The sequence below is a fragment of the Anabas testudineus genome, chromosome 19, assembly GCF_900324465.2.
Source record: "Anabas testudineus chromosome 19, fAnaTes1.2, whole genome shotgun sequence".
Classification (NCBI taxonomy): Eukaryota; Metazoa; Chordata; class Actinopteri; order Anabantiformes; family Anabantidae; genus Anabas; species Anabas testudineus.
The window spans coordinates 1,595,900-1,615,471 of record NC_046628.1 but is presented as its reverse complement, the minus strand read 5'-3'; the positions used below and the strand labels follow the sequence as shown (position 1 = coordinate 1,615,471).

General features: G+C 37.9%; 1 protein-coding gene across 2 annotated transcripts; it reads right to left on the bottom strand.

Moving 5' to 3' along the window:
* Positions 1 to 2,105: 2,105 nt before the first annotated feature.
* On the bottom strand, positions 2,106 to 18,729 carry si:ch211-214e3.5 (zinc finger protein 518A). Of its 2 annotated transcripts, none has more exons than XM_026351997.1 (3): positions 18,614 to 18,729; positions 13,468 to 13,542; positions 2,106 to 8,465 (listed from the first exon to the last, which is right to left on the bottom strand). In XM_026351997.1, the coding sequence occupies exon 3, from the start codon at positions 8,443 to 8,445 to the stop codon at positions 4,297 to 4,299; it is 4,149 nt and encodes a 1,382-aa protein (XP_026207782.1). In that variant the 5' UTR covers positions 8,446 to 8,465; positions 13,468 to 13,542; positions 18,614 to 18,729; the 3' UTR covers positions 2,106 to 4,296. The 2 variants fall into 2 exon arrangements, with proteins under 2 accessions (XP_026207782.1, XP_026207780.1); XM_026351995.1 differs by lacking the exon at positions 18,614 to 18,729 and adding an exon at positions 18,201 to 18,583.
* Positions 18,730 to 19,572: the final 843 nt, after the last annotated feature.

Here is a 19,572-nt window from a genome sequence, read left to right as displayed (position 1 = left end):
TGAACACTTGAGCTTGTAGTTCTTAACTAAATGAACGTGACCCTACAAGTTCACAATCTGTAGCGTGAAGCCTGTTGTGGAGTCCAGTATGCTAACACTTTGCCTTTCAAATTGAGGTTCCATGTACAGTGAAGCATTCTTTAACTGAAAATAATGCAGGTAGAACATAATATACTGTCTTATGCTGCCCTCGTGTGGATCTTTTTAGTGGCATCATACAGTGGATGGACATAATTTGATTTGTGTCCTATAAACACCGTAACAAATAAAAAAATAAATATATAATTACATTATGATAAACAGGTTTGTGATCATTTATCCTAATGAAAAGATTACAGGTAAAAAGAAAACACCAAATTCTTTCAATAAGGTATGTACATTTATTAAGAGGAGAGTGAACTACTAGGTTGAAGAAAACATTACAGTGCATACTGTCAACCTGCCAAAGGACATCTGAGGCACTTAGCATGAGGAAAGATTTAGTAAGGATTTGAAAATTCACTATGTAAACATCAGTAAATTACAAAAGTACATTAGTATTCACAACCTTTGCTCAATAGCACCTTAAGCACAAATTAGAGCCTCAAGTCTTGTTGAGAAAGACGCTACAAGCTTCTCACCTATTTTTGGGCAGCTTCTCCCATTTTTTCTTGCAGTACCTCTCAAGCTCCACCAGGTTGGAACAGGGGTGAACAGGTTTTCATCAAGGATGTCTCTGTACATTGCTCTATTTGGTGCAGTGCCTGGTTTTCTCCAGACATGATTCTTGGCATTCAGGTCAAAGATTTTAATCTTTGTTTCATCGGACTAGAGAATTTCTTAGGGTCATGTATCCTTCAGGGCCTTTTGGCAAACTCCAGGCTGTCATGTGCCTTTTACTGAGGGGAGTTTTTCATCTGGCCACTCTTCCATACAGGCCTGATTGGCGGAGTGCTGCAGAGATGGTTGTTCTACTTTAAGGTTCTCCTCTCTTCACAGAGAAACGCTGGAGGTGTTTTGGAGTGACCATCAGATTCTTGGTCATCTCCCTGACAAAGCCCCTTCTCTCTTGATTGCTCAGTTTGGCCAGGCGGCCCACTCTAGAAGATTCCTGGTGGTTCTAAACTTCTTCCATTTATGATGATGGCAGCCACCCTGCTATTTCAGACCTTCAGGCAGACTCCAAACAAGTTCTCAAAACTCAAGGATGATCAGTGGAAACAGGATGCACCATAGCTCATTTTTGAGTATTATGGCAAAGACTGTGAATACTTACGTACATGATTTTAGTTTTTATTTTTAATAAATTTAAAGATTTAAAACTTTTTTCACATCTTATTGTTTGCTTTTTTTACATGTGGTATTGTTTATGGAATTTGAAAAAAGAAAAAACAGAATTTAATACATTTTGAAATAAGGTTGTAACGTAACGTGGAAAAAGTTAAGCAAAGTGAATAATATTGAGCCTTTCAGATTTTAGCAAAACAAAGAGCCAACTTTAATTTAGAAAACATGAAATAACCAAAACGTCTCAATATAAAGTGACATAACTAAAACATATAAACCTTAAGTTTTTTATTTTACCTCGTAAGGAAAGTTGTAGCCCTTGATTTGAAACCTTGTGATTTTAGACATTTTGCACGCTTAACATCATGATAACTATCAAGGAGGAAAAATTTTTACAAAAGTTCACATTGGGTGATGGTTCCTCTTTGGAAAAACTGTGAACGTTAGCGTTTCAAAGCTGACCGGGGCTGATATGATAAGACTGATATGAATTGCAGAGGTGGAGTCAGTACATAGTTCAACATTAAGATGGAAAGCCAAGCTTTCCAAAGTTCAGAAAAATAAAAACTTGAAGCAAATTTCTATTACATGTGGTTTGTTCAATCTGAGCACGCTGAGATAATGTTGGGAGGGGGGTGTTATTTACTTACTCTACAGGTATCACTTAATAACGCAGAGACTATCCACACAGCACTACTTTGCAGCATGTTCACATTCTGTTTGTTTAATAACATGAAACACATACTGCAGGTTTGGTAAGATTCAGATGTTGGTACTTGTGTTTATGTATTTGTGTTTGAACGGTACTAGACACAAAGACACATCGAGACACATGAATGTGGCAGCCACCTTCTCATTTCAGCAAAAGGCAAGTGTATTTATCAAGTAAAAAATTCCTTTAACAACAATGTCAAAACACCCAATAACCTAAGCAAACACTGAATTCCTGTTTGCTTTCATTTCACATAAATCTCAGCAAAGGGAAGCTACTATGATGCTACATATATAGGACATTTACAGTAAATGATTTCTGATAGCCTAACTTTGATGCTGCAGATTGTTTAAATGATCCAGTTGGGATCAGAATTTTAGTAAATGGAGGCTGGAAGTATAAAAACTTTATCATGGCTTGGCATTTTTCAGTAACATTTGCATATTAAACAGAATAAAACATTTGTTTCCACGATTCATTATGTAAATCAATCTTTAAAACCTATGAAGAAAATACAAAATTCTAGTCCTGTTGCCATTTTAAAAATGTCTGTCACATGTAACATGAAAAGAAATTTATGTCAGTGAGTACAATTAGAGTAAAACATAATTTCATAAAAGGTGAGAGTGAAAAACATGGGTTACACTGATGGCTCCTACTACACCTAAAATGTCTACAGACCATAAAAAACAAAAATAACTAAAAAAAAAATCACCTCTCAAAACATTAACAAGAAAAGAATGGTTAAAAGGTAAAAATATGTATTTTCTTTGTTGTAATCTTGAGTGAAAGGGAAGTTTTTCTGTAACAAATATATATCAAAACATACATCTGTTCTTGTATGGTTTAAAAACTTTCTGCTGTCTTATTTCGTACTTTCATTTAAATGCAGAGATCTTGGGGAGATCTCACTATTCTTATTTTAACTAGTAATAAATGGAGTAACACAGGTTCAGAGGGTCAAAACGTGTGTGTACCTGGTATGGCTGTTGGCAACTTGTGCAAAATCTTTTTATGTTGGATTAATAATGTGCTAGATTCATGTGTTTACAGCAGAAGAAATGTTGGTTGTGTTCCAAAAATTCTAAAATAACCAGATCACCTATTTCACCTGTAATAGAAAAATGCAGGAATAGGAAATTACAGTGAAAAATAGTTTCATGTTTCACATTAACACTCATCCAATATTTCAAAGGAAATAGTCACTTTATTCCTGATAGACGTTTAATGTGAAATATCTGAAGGGAGCATTGAGTTTTATTGATGGTATCCTAACTATGACCAAAAGCAAAAGTTATGCTATTATAGTGTGTATAACTTTGGAACCATTTTAACACCTGCTTTAGTTTGAGAATTTACAGTGGATCTTATTATCAGGCCAAAAGTTAATTGTGATCTTTTTGGTTGTGTTCCAAACAGATCTTAATAAAAGCCGTTCTTGATGTTAACATATCCTGCTCCAACTTCCTTCTTAAACAAACATTGCAATGTACAAAGTAAATGTACAATTTTAAAGGAAAATAATGGGAAGCTTTTAGCTGATATCAAATATGGATTCACAAGATTTCATACCATGAGCAAACAGTCTGAGGCGCTGCCAAAATTCGTTCTAAAGTAAACTGCATAGGCTATATAATGGTATGGTATAATCTGTATTTCTTTAGTACTGACAGTGAACAATGAAACATCCCTGTTTAACTGTTTGCAAGATTACTATAGTTATGACAAATGCATGCTGCACGTTGATAAAATCCTAAAAAAGGAATTCATGAACTAATTGTGACAATAGTGTAAAATTATACATTTTTTAATTAAAACATCATACAAAAAGAATAATTTGGACCAGAAAAGTATTTTTCATCACAAGCGCAAATAATTAAATTTGTGTACAAGCTTTAAACTATACAAATAGTAAAATATACAAAAGTCCCTTAAACTAGGCCTATGATTTTGTTTTTCAAAATGTATATGCAAAAATGAGAAACCAGATTAATATGAAATCACCTGAGTAATTTAACCTATCTCTCTATACAACCATTGCTGATATTATCTCCTTCCTTTAAGCCAGTGCTGTTACCACAACTCCTAATTACAGTGTACCATTTTCACAGTTCAATTTGACCTGTGCATGCATGATATAAATCATGCTAGCAGAATATGCACCTATGAAAAATTAAACTATAGCTCACTTCATAATGTATGTACATGAACAGAAATTTAACATATAGTGGAAGGTCATTAAAAATACACAAATTCAACAATTTGTTACACTTAAAAAAGCAGAAAATACCAAGCTATTTGAACATGAATGAAAACTTTCAAAATAGCTTATTCCAGTCTCTGGTTGCCTCCATGAGGTGCCGCTGACCGTGGCCAATCCAGTCTTCTTGGCTGTTGAACAGCCGACCACAAAACCAGCAGTCAAACACCACAGAGTCTTGTCCACAACCTGATAAAGTTTCCACTACCTCATACTTTTTTCTGCTTTTTTTTCTCAACTTTAGCTTCAAAAGGAATCGCTCACGAACAGAACTCTGAACTGGCCGAGGTCTTGGATCATTGCTTGGAGATGATTTGGTTGAAGAATTCTTCCTTAGAGCACTAAGCTCAGAGAGTGCTTGGATTGTTTTCTGAGATAGTGACACTTTAGTAACAGCACCTTTGTACCTGTTAACTACCTTCATGACATTGGCCACTTCAGGAATGTCTGCATCTGGATGGTTGAGCACCACTACCGGTTGGTATCTACGAGGATATTTGATCTGCTGTACCGAAGTGAATGGTGAAAGTCTCAGTGTCCTTTCAACTTCTTTGGCTACAGGCTTCCATAACACAGTAGTCTCTTTCTCAGTCAGTACTTTATTTGAGAGTCTCCTAGCTTTATGCATTGTTGCTGGAAGTTCATCAAATAATGGTGTTCTGCGCCTTTTCCTTTGGCTTGGAGGCCGACTTGGCCTAGGAGCTAGAACAGGTTTTTCTGCTTCACCTGGTTGTATCTTTACATTCATCTGAGAGGGTGCAATGCAAGATTCTGTGACATCTTTCTGTGCAGCATTTTGTATGGTGATCAATTTTTTGATACCACTGGTGGCATTTGCATTAGTTTTGTTTGAGGACACGAGAAAACACTGAGTTTGAGGTCTAGTGGCCAAAATCAAAGGTTGACTGTTTGAGGTGGGTGCGCTACTTGTCAGAAGGCTACCTGTGGGAGTGACAATTTTAAATATGACTTTGTTTCCAGTACTTTCACCAATTTGGCTACACTGAGTCCCAGTCTTTGCATCTTTGTTCAGAAGCAGGCCCGATTTGGGTGGAGAAATGTACCGGAGTAAGAATGCTTGCCGACCAGACTGCAGGGGGCTGGGTTTATCTGCAGAGTTCACGGGCATGGCCAGAACTGGCCGTGAGTTCAATGGGAGTTGTGTGCTTGCCAGTCTGAGGCTAGGAGTACTTGGGGTCTGAACAAATGGAACAGACCTCTGCACCAAATAGCAAGTAGGCTGTGTCTTTCCTGTTTTGTCTGATTGTGTATTATGTGGTGTGCTTGAAAGCAGTACGGGTCCCTTGAAACCTGGGCTGTTTATAAGGTAGTGGTTTGAAGGGGCACTAACACCTGGCTGAACAGCAGAGAGGAGAGATGTCCCTTTTTCAGCAGGTGCTGCCTTTGGTACAGACACACCCAGCCTCATGTTGTTTGGAGTTAGAGTTACACTCTTAGGGTTAGATGATCTTTCCATCCCTGGCTTCATGTAAGATACATTGATCTGTGGATTTGCAGAACTGGTTATTAGTTTGAAACCTGGAGTCGACTTGACCTGCATGGGCATAGCAAATCGATTCTCTGTAGTCCTTAGGAGTAGAGGTTGCTTACCCTCTGGCAACTGAAGAATTCGTAGAGTTGTTTTTGTTTGTTTTAGAGAATCATTTGTTGCACTTGAAGATCCTACTTTTTCCTTATTTAATTGTTGGGTAATGATTGCATTTGAATGTTCTTCTACAAAACTGCCCAAAGCAGTGGAACTCTTCCCTGTTTCTGATTGTTTTTTGGAAATAGGTATGCTTTCCTCCTCAACTTTGATAATATTAAAATCTTGGAGCACAGACTCAGAATCTTCATCCTCAGTAGGAGGATCATAAACACTAGCTACGCACTCATCAACCTCAATGTTACTATGCAAAACTTTTTTCATGCCTTCACAATGTTTTTCTTGAGTTATGTCTTCTTCATTGCCACTTTCTGCAAATGGTTCTGGAGACTCTGCCAGTGTCAGATTAAAATGTGTTGATTCACTAATACTTTTTTTGTCAACTGAATGTTCAGACATATTGTCAAAGCTTTGGGTAGTGTTAGGTGAAGTACTGAAGGTTTCCTTTGAATAGTTATGAAAGGAAAATACTTCTTGGTTTGGTGAACTGTGTGTGCAAATTTCAGAGCCCATAGCACTTTCTGCTTGGCTACCTAAAGTGGGTGTGGATGATTCGGATAGAAGTACTTGATTTTTCAAAACCATTTCAAAAATTTGCCTACCATTTTTAGGTTTAATCTCAGTTCTGACCCTATCCGTCTTTTCTGGATTACTCTGACATGACTGGTCAATTTCTATAGTAGTGAAAGAAGAGTTCCCTATGTGTTTGCTGGTTAATTTGTCTGCAACTGCATCATTCAAGGATAACTCATCTTCAGCCAGACAGTTCTCTACAGTTGTTTTGGCAACTGGTTTGAAAAGCAATGTTTCCTGAACAACTTTTGAAGGTTTATATAAACTTGTGACCTTACCAACACAAGATAAACTACTACTGGCTTCTGAACCATTATGGGTGGTTACATCAAAGTTATTATCAAACTCTGAGCAAGTAGTTTTATTTGAGTGACTTTGGTTGTTCACATTATCAAATTCGTTTGTCAAGGGATATAACATCTCTGAACAAGTTGAAGATGTATTTAGTAAAGCATCCGTTTGTTCCTTTGCATGATCCTTATGTGAGGTGGAATCAAGGCTGCAAACAGCTGTTTCTTCCTCCTCAATCTTAACTTTGACTGCCATAATGTCGTCTTGATCCATCTGTATGCAAGATCCACTCCTTGGTGAAACAGCAAAGCAATTTGATGATGAGCTCTTGCTGTCAGAGCATTCCCCATTCTCAACAGATACTTTACTTTTATCCAACACAGACTTTAATGCTGACAAGCCCACATCTTCTAATGAGGAATAGTTGTGAGGGGGCGAATCTTGCTTCACTGTAGGGATTACTTTGAGAACTAAATGCTTTTTGCCATCAACCATCTTGAATCCCATCACTTTGGTTGTACAGTTGGGGGGAAGCGAGATTTTGTTCTTAACCATCAGAACAGTAAGTCCGTTAGGGTTTGTGTGACTGGTGGCATCAGAACTTGCAGAGTTGTCACATTCTTGTAGCATTACTGGTGTTGTCTGTTCTGTGTTATGAGAGCCTCTGCTCCAAATTTTATTGTCCTTTTTTGCTACATTTCCATCCACAAAGTGGTGAGTCTCCTCTAGGGATAAGTCTGATTTGATTAACCTGCCATTTTGGTTTGGTAAACCCCCAGACATACAGTTCAGTTTTGAGATCCTCTGAGCCTCCTGTGATTCACCACTCTTTTTAAGCAGAAGTTTTACACTGGCAGACAAATTTGCTGGATTGACATCCTCTTTCCATGTGTTCCTTCTTTCAGCCTCCTCTTTGTGAACAGCTGCAGTGTGTTTTTTCAGGTGCTCACTTCTTGCTGCACCATATCCACATGTTTGACAAGTGAAGGGGAATGTCCCTGAGTGAGCTTTCACATGTTTTTGATGATCCTCTTCATTCAAGCTAATATGTCTGCATTTTGAACACTTCCAATGACTCTCATTATGGTGATGAATGTGCTGGACAAATGTTCCCGCATCTACAGTTGTAAACTCACACCAGTCACAGTTAAACTGTCCATTCAGACTGTGACACATAATGTAGTGTCTAGTAAGCAAAAGCAGCGAGTACTGAACATCATCATTGCACAGTTCACATGTAACCAGAGTATTTCTGTGCTCAATCCGATGGCGCTGAAGAACAGGGAACTCATTAGTGACAAATCCGCACAGTTCACAAGGGTATGTAGGAAGAGTTCCTTTATGGGCCACTCGAAAATGTTTAAGGAGATCATTGGGGCTATATGTGGACTCGTCTTTACACACAGAGCATCCAAAACTCAGAATCTTTCCAGAAAAAACTGCTCCCTGCTGACTTTTACATGGAGCTTTATTAAGAGTTTGTTTATCCCTCTTGGTGGAACTCCCATGTTCCTTAATGGCAGATTCTTCTGTATTATTAAAGAGTGACCCATCTGTCACTTCTCTGAAATGCTTATACACAAAGTCTTTTACCTTGTCCTTTTCATCCTCTATTACTGATATTGAACTGCAGCAGTTTTTGGCAGAGTCATGAGGTATTGTGAGGTCTTCTTCCATAGTTGTTAATCTGCAGATATCTGTAAGGGAAGAAATCCAATATGTTGTATGTTAATAAATACAAGCATAATGCACTTTTACCCAATTATTTTTTACTTTGCAATCAAGCACAAAATGATGTGTTCCATATATACTGTGGTGCCTAATCACTTATCCATAGGGGTAGAAGGCCACTGGTGATAGGGCTGATCATCATTTCAACTTTCCATTCCATAGACAAGGATGGATAATGATTTTGGCTCTTTTGGTGAGTTTTAGGTAACAAATATTTCAGTGCTGCTGAGATAGATTGATGTATTCGCAGGTTCCATCAGGATCTCTAAAGCTCTTTGAGCCCTGTTAGGAGACTGTTGGGGTTTTGGTCAGTTAACTCTAGGAAAAGATTTTCTGTTAACACTGCCTTCCTGGGAACACTGAAAGCTTTAGAAACCTTGACCAAATAGTTTAGTTGCCTTTTGGAAATGTAGTCAGACTTAAATAAGAAAGAATGCACAGAATTTATTTTTTTAAATTCATCATATGTATTGCATGGTATGTATACTGTCACTGAATTCTCTATTGGAAGTGGTTTGATGAAACAAAGACATATATCACTATCACTAAAAGAGAGAAACAGTCAAGTCAGAAGCGTAAGCAAGCGAACAACATTCAATTAGTGAGTGATAAACATAGACTAATGATGATTTGCTATTTTCTCACGCAAATTCCGGACAATGTCCAGAGAATCGGGCCCAGACAGACACTCTCCAGAGCACTCTGCAGAAAATACACGGAATATTTATTCATCACGTACATGAGCAGTAAAAACCCACAAACTTATACAATGCAGCAGTTGAGTATGCCTAAAATAATAATAATAATAATAATAATAATAATAATAATAATAGTGTATACTTTATTAATCCCCTTGGAGTAATTCGTTTCGGACAGCTGCCAGACTGAGTCGGCACTACTACAGGGTTTCGGTGTCTTGTCCAAGGACACCTCAGCAAGTAGCCAGGAGGAACCAGGAGCCAGGAGGAACCATTTCTTACTATAATTTCTTATATAATATAATACTATAATTTCTAACTATATAGTGCCCTTCTACCGTTGCTCAGTAAAGAGTATCTTATCATACTGTGTCTGTGCCTGGTTTGCCAGTTGCACAGCTGCGGATAGGAAAGCTCTCCAGAAGAGAGTCACCACGAGAGCCCAGAAGATCATCGGCTGCCCTCTCCCATCCCTGGAAGAACTGTACAGCTCCTGTTGCCTAAAAAAGCTCAGAACATTCTGCAGGACCGATCAGACCCTGAAGATTCTCTGTTTGAACTGCTTCCTTCAGGCAGAAGATACAGGACAATTAAGACAAGGACAAGCAGAAAAAACTGTTTTTAATCCAAGAGCCATGGTTGCCTTAAACGCTGCTAAAAAAGGTTAATTTAGTAAGGAACTGTGCAATAGCTGTATGTATGTGTAACCTACTGGCGTTTTATATTTTTCTTATTTAGCAGTTTTTATTTATTTATGACAATTTTATTCTACCGAAGTGATTGCACTCTAAATTCGTTGTACAACGTACAATGACAATAAAGTTATTCTTATTCTTATAAATAATAAATATTCTTAAATAAACATTAATACATACATGGTAGATTTTTATTTGTGAGATTTAGCAAAATAACTTTACTTTTATTATACTTCTCAGAAATTTATATCTGTCAATGCAACAAAATAACAGTTAAAAAAATAGTTTTTTAACAGTTAAAGAGTTTCACAAATTGGCTTAAAATTTAGCAAGATGTGCAACACATCTAGACAGGATGTTCTTTCATCCCCCCTAACAAGGCTAGGTTGGGTCAGATTTTTCCCCAGTGGTCATTTAGTGAAACAAAGAAATTCATCCCCATAAAAACTGACCATACCTAGAAACAAAGAGTTCCCTAGTACAAAGGCTCCAGTCCGGTCAAACTTGCCAGCTGGCCCTCATGCCCATCTCCTCAGTAGCACACCAGCCCTACTGCATCTCAGACAAGACTAAATTGACTTCTATCCCCAAAATCCCCAAGTTCATCTTATCAGCTTTTCTAAGGTGCAATTAGTTTTTTACTAGCATTACTAGGTGTTATTGACTACATCTGGCTTTAGCCATGGGATGATTCAGATTAATAATCCCTAAATTCATCAAATGAACCTCCTATTGGTAAGGATAGCCCTAAATTAATCTGGGGAGAAATGATACAGCACCTTGAGAAAATGTATCAGAATCCAATAAACTGTAAAATTAAGGTGTGAATTATTTGTAGAGACCCAAGAAGACCTAAACCTGTAACAGCTGCCAAGGATGCTTCTTCCAACTCTACTAAATTAAGGTTCTGAATACTAGTTTTAAAGTTTAAATACATTTTCACATTTGCATTTTATTGAGTGTTACTGTAGGTTGCAGTGAAATACAATTTACAACATAAACTGCAAGGATTAAAATGGTCGGAATACTTTAAAAGGGATTGGATTGTAATTCGTACCTCTTACTAATCTAACATAGTAAATGAAAGTGTCAATTTATATAGGTTTGTAATTCATTCATAACGGTAATGAATCTGGACCAGCTGATTTAGCAACAAACCACTTCACTCTCTAAGCCTCAAAGAAAGCATGCCTCTTCTGCATTGTTTTACCAGTACATAACCAGTTAATCAAAGAGGAAAAGTTAACATTTAGATATTCTGAGTAAAGGCTACGTGGCAACAAATCTTGTTAAGTCAGGTAATATAACACAAAACTTTTATTTAATAGAAGCACCACAAGAGAAAAGGACAACTGTACAGTATCAACAAGACAGATGTGACTGAGTACCAGTGAGAGTTCACCTGTTGGCTTTTAGCACTTGGTGTCAGAAAGAATTCATCTTGGGGTACCCCTGTATCATACGCACATATGTGCAATAGGTTCCACAAGACTGTGTGCAAACAAATTTGTTTAGTGGTATATACAAGCTAGGGATGGTTATTTCAAACTAAAATGCTGTTCGATATTAGCTGGGAACTATTTGAAAAATATTTGGTACAAAAGCCAAAGCTGCAATTGGGAACTGCCATAAGGGTTGGCATAGACTCTCTATAGACGCAGATGTGCAGCCCCAAAAGTTCACATAAACTATCCGCTGCCCTAGTGACTGTACATGTGACACTTAGGTAATCCAGCTCCTGGAGTGCAGTGGTAGCCCAGTGAGTAGTGCTAATGCCAGATAACCACAGTGTCATTAGTTTGAATCTGACTGGGGACCTGTTGCATTTCACACCCTCTCTCTTCCCAAATGAGTTCATAAGCCCCCTCAACCACAGGCCAAGCATTTGGTGTCTTAACTTTTATTATTACAGGACATCTTCTCTTATCATGGGGCGCATCCACAGCAAAATGCAAGAATCAATTCTTTACTCTGACAAACACTTTCAGACCATGCAGGTGTGTAATGCTCCACAATGGTAGCCTATTGCACTTTAAGATTAAATCAACTTATCAAGATTTAGGAATTATTTTTACTCCATTTTCCACATTTGTAATAATTCTCAAAACTTTAATTTACTCCCCACATCTTACAAACCTAAGTGTAAATATATATAGTGGTGTAAATATAACATTTATACATGAAACACACATAAAAAATGCATACATAAAATTTAAGACCAAAATCTTTTGTAGTGAAGCTACTCCATGTCTAAAACACCCTAGCGGACAATTTAGGAATAGTTTATTTTTTAGAAATTCTAGTTGTTTCATTGCATTTTTTCACTTTCATCATGTTAACAGAAAAAAAAAAAGTGCTACAGTTACATTCCCTCCAAAATGTATTTGTCATTGCAGTTTAGTTGTCATATTTAGCAGCTGTGTTATTGTTCTGACACCTGTCACTCAGAGCCAACAGTTAAATTGAACCGCCTAATTAAACTGCTGCGTCGTGTTACCGTTTTCCGCTGATCGATGTAATAGCCATATTAAAACTCCCCTAGGCTGTGGCTGTTTATACTGTGAGTAGGACTCCGACTGGTCTCAGTGTCTCAGCTGCAGTTATACATGTAATGTACAAAGTTTTTGTACTCACTATTTGAGATCTTATTAAATCGGGTGTGAGAATCTGCGATCCATGCTTCCAAAATAAGTCCAAGATTGAGGAGAAATGAGATGGCCAGTCAGTCTCAGAATAACCTCATAGTATGGAAAATATTAACCACTCGTTTTTTTTCTTATCATGCAATGTCCTGCTTTGATGTACTGTAAACAAAACACCAATTTCCAAAAGTGTACTTTTTGTGTTACATTATGACTCCTGCATGCTCTACCCAGGGATGACCTCCCACTCAGACAAAACAGACTATTTCCCCAAGCGAGAGCCTGTGTGACACAGACAATCTCTGATTGTGTGATACATTTGTGAAAGTGCAACTTCAGTTCATATGTGTAACAGCTTAAGGCAGGTATCTCAAAAGCTCAACTATATATTTAGGTAAAAACCAGTAGTGATTAGTGTTTAGTGTAGAATTAGTGCTACACAGATACACATCTGTAATGGCACTTGCATTGTCAATCTATACAATTATGTAACAGCAAAAGGCTGCATTTTCATAAAACAAATATGTACTTGTGGGAGTGTGACCACCTATTCAGTTTGTGTGCCGTTTGCTCATTATCCATGTTCCTAATAAAGAGTTTTCCATTTAGTCTCTGTTTAAGCAGTGAAATGTGGTCATATGTACGGTTCGGTGTGCACAGTTGCCAGCTTAGTGCCAGTGTCATTTTTTATCATCAGATTTAGCAGATTTAGCAACTTGTCAGACTGCTCTAAATATGACTTTTTCCACTAAATAGTACCAGTTAGAATATTATCTTGCAATTTCTGTAAACTACAGTTTGCAAAAAGTACTACATATAAAGTACAAATTGCAGCAATAAAATAATAATATAATTGTTGTTAAATGAAAATGGCAGAAAATGTCATTTGTGTGTAAGCCCCACGCACATACACACACACACACACACACTTACCTGTTCTCCTTTTACAAAAAACCCAAAATTAATGCATATCAGCGAGGAGAGGAACTTGTAGTGTGGCCACTTTGCCTGCAAGACAGAAACAGAAAATGACAGCATTTAGTTTAGGTTGTACATTTTAACTTTCTGTTTAAATACTAATTTGTACACAAATACATTTTCTATACTTTAATCTCACACAGTCACGTTTGTGTGAGATTAAAGTATAGAAAATGTATTTGTGTACAAAATCATGTCTATGTTTAAATAAGCCATTTTTGCACTTCTTGTTTGGTGCTAACAATGCTGCACATTATAATTTATTAGTTTAATATGAGTTTAGTGTTATCAACATTAAAAGCCATCAAGAGAAACCAAGAAAACATGAACAATCTCATATTCTACACAGAACAGTGGTGAGATATTATATACTTTTTTTTTTGTTGTTGTTGTACTACTAATTCATAGATAAGGAATAACTTGTTGATTTGCTAAATATACAGCAGATTAACTGTACCATCTCTGTTTAAAAGTACAGACACTGTGCTAAGCTTTTCTATGGGAACCATCCAGGATTGTCTCCCACACAATGGAGGTGACCGTGGTGATCAAGGCTAAAGTAAACCCAACACTTCCTACTGCTGCTGTTTCTAAACATAACACTAGCTCCACACCTAAGCAGCTTTTAAGTAAAGAGACTTACAAATTACATTTACACATACAATGAGCAACTTGGAGTTCAGCATCTTGTTGAAGGACACTTCAATATGTGGTAAGGAAGAACCAAGAATGGTAACACTAACCCTGCAGTTCATGGACAATTGCTTTCCCGACTGACTACTGCCCCTAAAATTAAGGGGTTGCTTTTGATCCACTGCCCTTTGGGTTCTTGTCTTAATCTAGATATTACCTAGAAAGGCTGTTTGTGAGAAGGCAAAGTTCTTAGTCAGTCACCCTGACAATTTTACATTTTTTGCCCTACTTGCTCTTTAGTACTAAGTCTGTGTAATGTTAAATTGAGCAGGTGACTTCTCCTAGAATTCATTCAGGATTCAAACAAATCTCCCAACCTGGGTGTGTTGCTGTTAAAAAAACTCCAGACAATGTCTGGTTCTGATTCTCCAGATGTTTCAAAGAGTTTGCAATGCTACAGGGTGGCTTATTAGCTATTTAACATCTCTCGGATAGGACCTCTTTCAAACATCCATCCATTTCCTTTCAGCCGATCCACTCAGCACAACATCAGAAAGTTAAAAAAAAGTTAGCTTTTTTCCTTCAGGAACTGGAGCTATATACATTTGACATGCATTTCTCTAATAAAGTGTGTGTACTTATTTTTCACATCATTCCTTCCGCATGCTCTACACAGCAACCACTACCCTCCCCCTGAATTCCCCAGGTGGGAACAGATGTCACCCACATTTCTCCTGCTGTGTGCTGCATTTGTGATCGCACAAGTTTGCACAAAGTCCGGACCTGATCCTCCAGAAACAGTCCAAAATGCATATGTGAAAATATAGAGACAAACAAACACTCACATTCACACTTTGTCCAATTTACAATCACAGACACTGGGAGAACATGCAAAGTCCACACAGAAAAACACTGAGCTGACCCGTGGATTTGAACCCAGGTCCTTCGGATCATGACGACAATAGAAACTGCAAAAACAAATCTTCCAGCACATATACACACACGTGGAGAAAATTGTTGGTACCCCTCTGTTAAAGAAGGAAAAAAACAACAAAGATCACTAAAATAAATTTAAACTGACAAAGCAATAATAAATAAAAATCTACCAAAATTAACTCATTAATTGGTTTTGAGTTGTGGTTCAACAGATGTTTTTTTAAAAAACAAACAAAACTAGCCTGGACAAAAATATGGTACCCCTAGAAAAAGATGTTAAATAATTTGACCACTGGGACATGTTAAACTAAACTGTGTTGTGTAATTAGCTTCACAGGTACCTTCAAACTTGTAATCAGTCAGTCTACCCATTTAAAGGGTGAAAATGGGTGACTGTGCTGTTTGGTTTCATGGTGTGAATATGACTATATATGACTGAATATGGACCACAGAAAAGTTGTCTCAGGAGATAAGAAATAAAAATGAAAGACAAACATGTTAAAGGGTTAAAGGCAAAGGCTGTAAGACCATCTGCAAGCAACTTGATGTTCGTTTGACTACAAGTTGCACCTATTTCCTTAGAAGTTTATAGTCCATGGGACTGCAGCCAACCTCCCAGGACGTGGCCATACGAGGAAAATAGATGACAAATTGAAGAGACAGAAAATACAAATGGTAACTGAAGAATCCAGAATAACTTCCATAGAGATTAGAGATGAAATCCAAGGTTAAGGTACATTGGAGTCAGATCATACCATCAGTCAATGTGTAAGCCAAAATGGACATAATAGAAGGTGACTGAGGAGGACTTCATTGATGAAAGCAAAATGTAAAAAAATAACTAATAACTAATAATAACTATTAATTTTTTATTAGTTTATTATGATGTCATGGTCACATATTACACAGTAACAACTACTGTATCTCGGTCCATCTTCAGTATATGTGTATGACTTGTGTGCATAGAGCTATAGACAGACTTTATGATACTGACACTAAAATCAGTTCAGGTCCTGTGCAGCATTCTTTGTATAGCTTCTGCATTTTGCTTTGCATAAACAAAAAAAACAAACAAACAAAAAACAAAACACTCCACAGTTACACCGTCCATAATGACATTTACAACAAGACAGACCGTACAGTTAGAATTGATCAAACATCAAACTACTGTCTTTTTGGTCATAATCCTTCAACAACAGAAACTGATCAACGAAAAATGTATTTGTAACAATATGTTGATGATTACTCACATAATTACTTTCTACAAAACGTTCCTAAACTGTAGATTCTCAACTATGATTAGTGGCCGTTTTTCTCTATCTCATGTGATAAAGTTTAATTAGAAGTAGGGGTCCGTACAATTTTATCGCTCCTGAATCCAGTTCTGAATCTGCTTATTACATCTTTTCTTTGCAGATTTTTGTCGCTTGCAAATCTTTAAGTACTTTGTTTGGTGGCACATAAAGATACCTGTATTGCATATTGCAACAAAAGATATAACTGATATTTGAAAACACCTTTTGCCTAAATACATACAACTGTAATTTAACATTTAAATAGTAATATAATCTCCAATCACTAGACTCCAGTCTGACAAAACTAAACTTGTGCTGTGTTGTGGGGCTTTCACCACACATTTACATCACTGCTCTGTGATGTTCATTAACCCTGAGCTTACCTATTCTGCTACTTACTGCTGGGTTGCGTTGTAGCTGCACAAGTAAAAACAACACAGTGAAAATAACATTAATTATAATGTATCCTTCAGTGGATATCAGTTTGATAAAAAGCTTATGTTTTGCTATGCAATACATAAGCCGTTACCTGAAGATGATCTGGTAGTTGCACTATTACAGGACAGATGATAGGATCATTGGCCACATTACTGATAGCTGAAAAGTTTCCCCTAATGTAGTGAATCGTTAAGCAGATAGGTTCAAAGATAATAAAATAATGTTCATGGTATTGTTTCTAGAGCCTCAAACAAATGAAAATGTGTGTGACTACTAGCATACTTCCACAGTGACAGGCTGTGCATCACTACTAATGAAACTTAACTTTTGCACGAAATATAATATTCCTTCTTTGCTGCATGTACCCAGGATCGAGGCACACAGGCTAGGCTAGTTCCACAAGCAAAAGGCATGCGTTATTACCTCCTCACTCCAACATTATACTCTTAAAGTATTAATACGGGATCAGCAGGAGGCATGCCATTAGCCTGCAACTCTGTGTGTCTCAGTCAGCTGTGGATCAGAGGAAGCCATATTGGGTGGAAAAATGGCTGCCATGATTTTATGACTTGTCTGCACCAGCTAGATCAGTTTAAGAAATGTTCACGTCTGCTAACTCTGTACTCACTAACACCTAGCCTGACTTAAAGTCATTTGTGTATAAAGTGCACTTGGAAATAGTGTGGGAATCATGCTGTACAAATCAACAAACAACCACTATGCAGGACAGTATACTTTGTTGTTGTGATTATTTTTTTTAAATCAAACTAGACACATGAAACTAATAGTGTAATAAACCTGAGCAGGACTTGAGTCCAGTGAGCAGTGAACACCTGGACTGCAGACAGGTAGGCTGCTCTAGGCCCACACACACACACACACACACACACACACACACCTAGACGGGACGTATAAATGAAGCTTGGAGATGAAGGGAAAAGTTGCATTGTCTCCAAACTGCAAATTCACTCAGCCTCAGTAACACACACACACACACACACAGACGCAAGTAGCTGCAGCAGCAGTGTTGCAAGAACGCTACAGGCTCCGCGGACCTCAGAGTTCAGCACATTCACGTCATTTAGCTTTACTTCTCCGACTGACTTGCTCCACAGTCGCTTAAGTTTAGGAAACGCGAGGGAAACGCTGCATCAGTGGAAGAATTACAGGCAGCGGACAGAGAGCAACAAAAGGAGTCTGGACCATCAGCTAGGATGTTTGACTGCACTGTGGCAGTTTCCAGTCCGCTACACGGACAACATGTCAGCCGCTCGGCGACTATATTAACGTCTGGGGAGTTTAATAACCAGTTATTTTACACCAAAAAATAAAGCCCCCACCCACGCGAAGATATTTAAAGTTACGGAAAAACGAGTTGTTGCTTACTATGAACTCGATGGAAGTTCAGGCGGCGTCCCGTCAACATCCGACATTATAAAAACAAGGTAAAGCTGGAATAAAACACCCAGTGGAAACATTTGCCTTCCTTCTCTCCTCTCTGTGGACCCACAGCGACGGCGGCCATGACAGTCCATCCGGGTACTGCTTGGTGCTCTTGACACTCGTGTGGAAGCGGATGAATATGTATCGCTTGTCAAATACCGAACTAGTGCCTTGAGGGAGATGTTGGAGTTACAGTGAACACACTTAAACCAACTTTGACCAAAGTGGCCGCGGGGGCTGTTTTTTAACGACACGTCCGTAGGAACCTGTCGCTGTTTTTCGCCGCTTGAGCGCTACGTCATTTGTTGCGTGTGCGTGAGCGCGCGCGTGTGTGCGTGCGTGCGCGCGTTGCTTACTATGTGGAAGAAGCGATGAACAGCAATGGCGGATACACGCCATTTCCTCCCGAGTGCGCTCCATGTAGGCTGAGGTGGCCTTTGTGGAGCTCCGAAGATTAATTATTTATTTTTGCCCCCCCCCCCCCCCCAGCTCTATCTTCATGATGTCTCCTTCATGTATGATGAAGCTCCGTTTCCTTCTTCGTGTGTCCCACACACACCACATTTACACAAAGACTTCCACTAATGGAGGATGTGAAGGTCATAGTTCGATTGCTACTTCCCCACCCAGCCGTGTAGCACTGTAGCACCACGCTGCTGTATTAATAGTCCAGTCCATGAGTGTTTGTATTCCGAGGTGTCACTTTGAATGTGTTTGACTCTGTTTTGCATCCCTTTTTTTGTCTGCCCCAGATATTTTTATGTCCCAGTTTAGCATTAAATTGGCTGACTTTATATTATAAACATTTAATAAGATAATACATGCTTGTTAGGTCTTATCGAGCTAACAGATCTAACCTGATCTTTCAATTAAAGGACACAATATGCATCATCATACCTTTTTTTTTATATGTTAACTGTTTCCAGAGTCAAGCATGAGCCCAGGAGAAATGCTGTTTTTTTTTGTTAGACTGGATCCGTATATTTTTGTGCAGACATGAATCAGCAGTAACAAATCTGCTATAGGTGCTTGAACATAACATCGCCTTAGTACTTAAGATTTTACTTTACAATTCTCATGAGCACATAAAAAAAAATATATTTTTATTACATATTTAATTCTTCCAGCTTCTCAAATATTTACTGATTTTCCTACAGTAAAACATAATTGTAATTGTCATGTCCTAATTATTCAGTTCTATCTAATGTTGCTGTTTTTAAGCACATATTGTTGAGATGAGATGATTTTGCAAAACACAGGTAAGCTTTTGGATAACTCTGTAATATTACTGAATTTGTGATGCAGATATAAAACA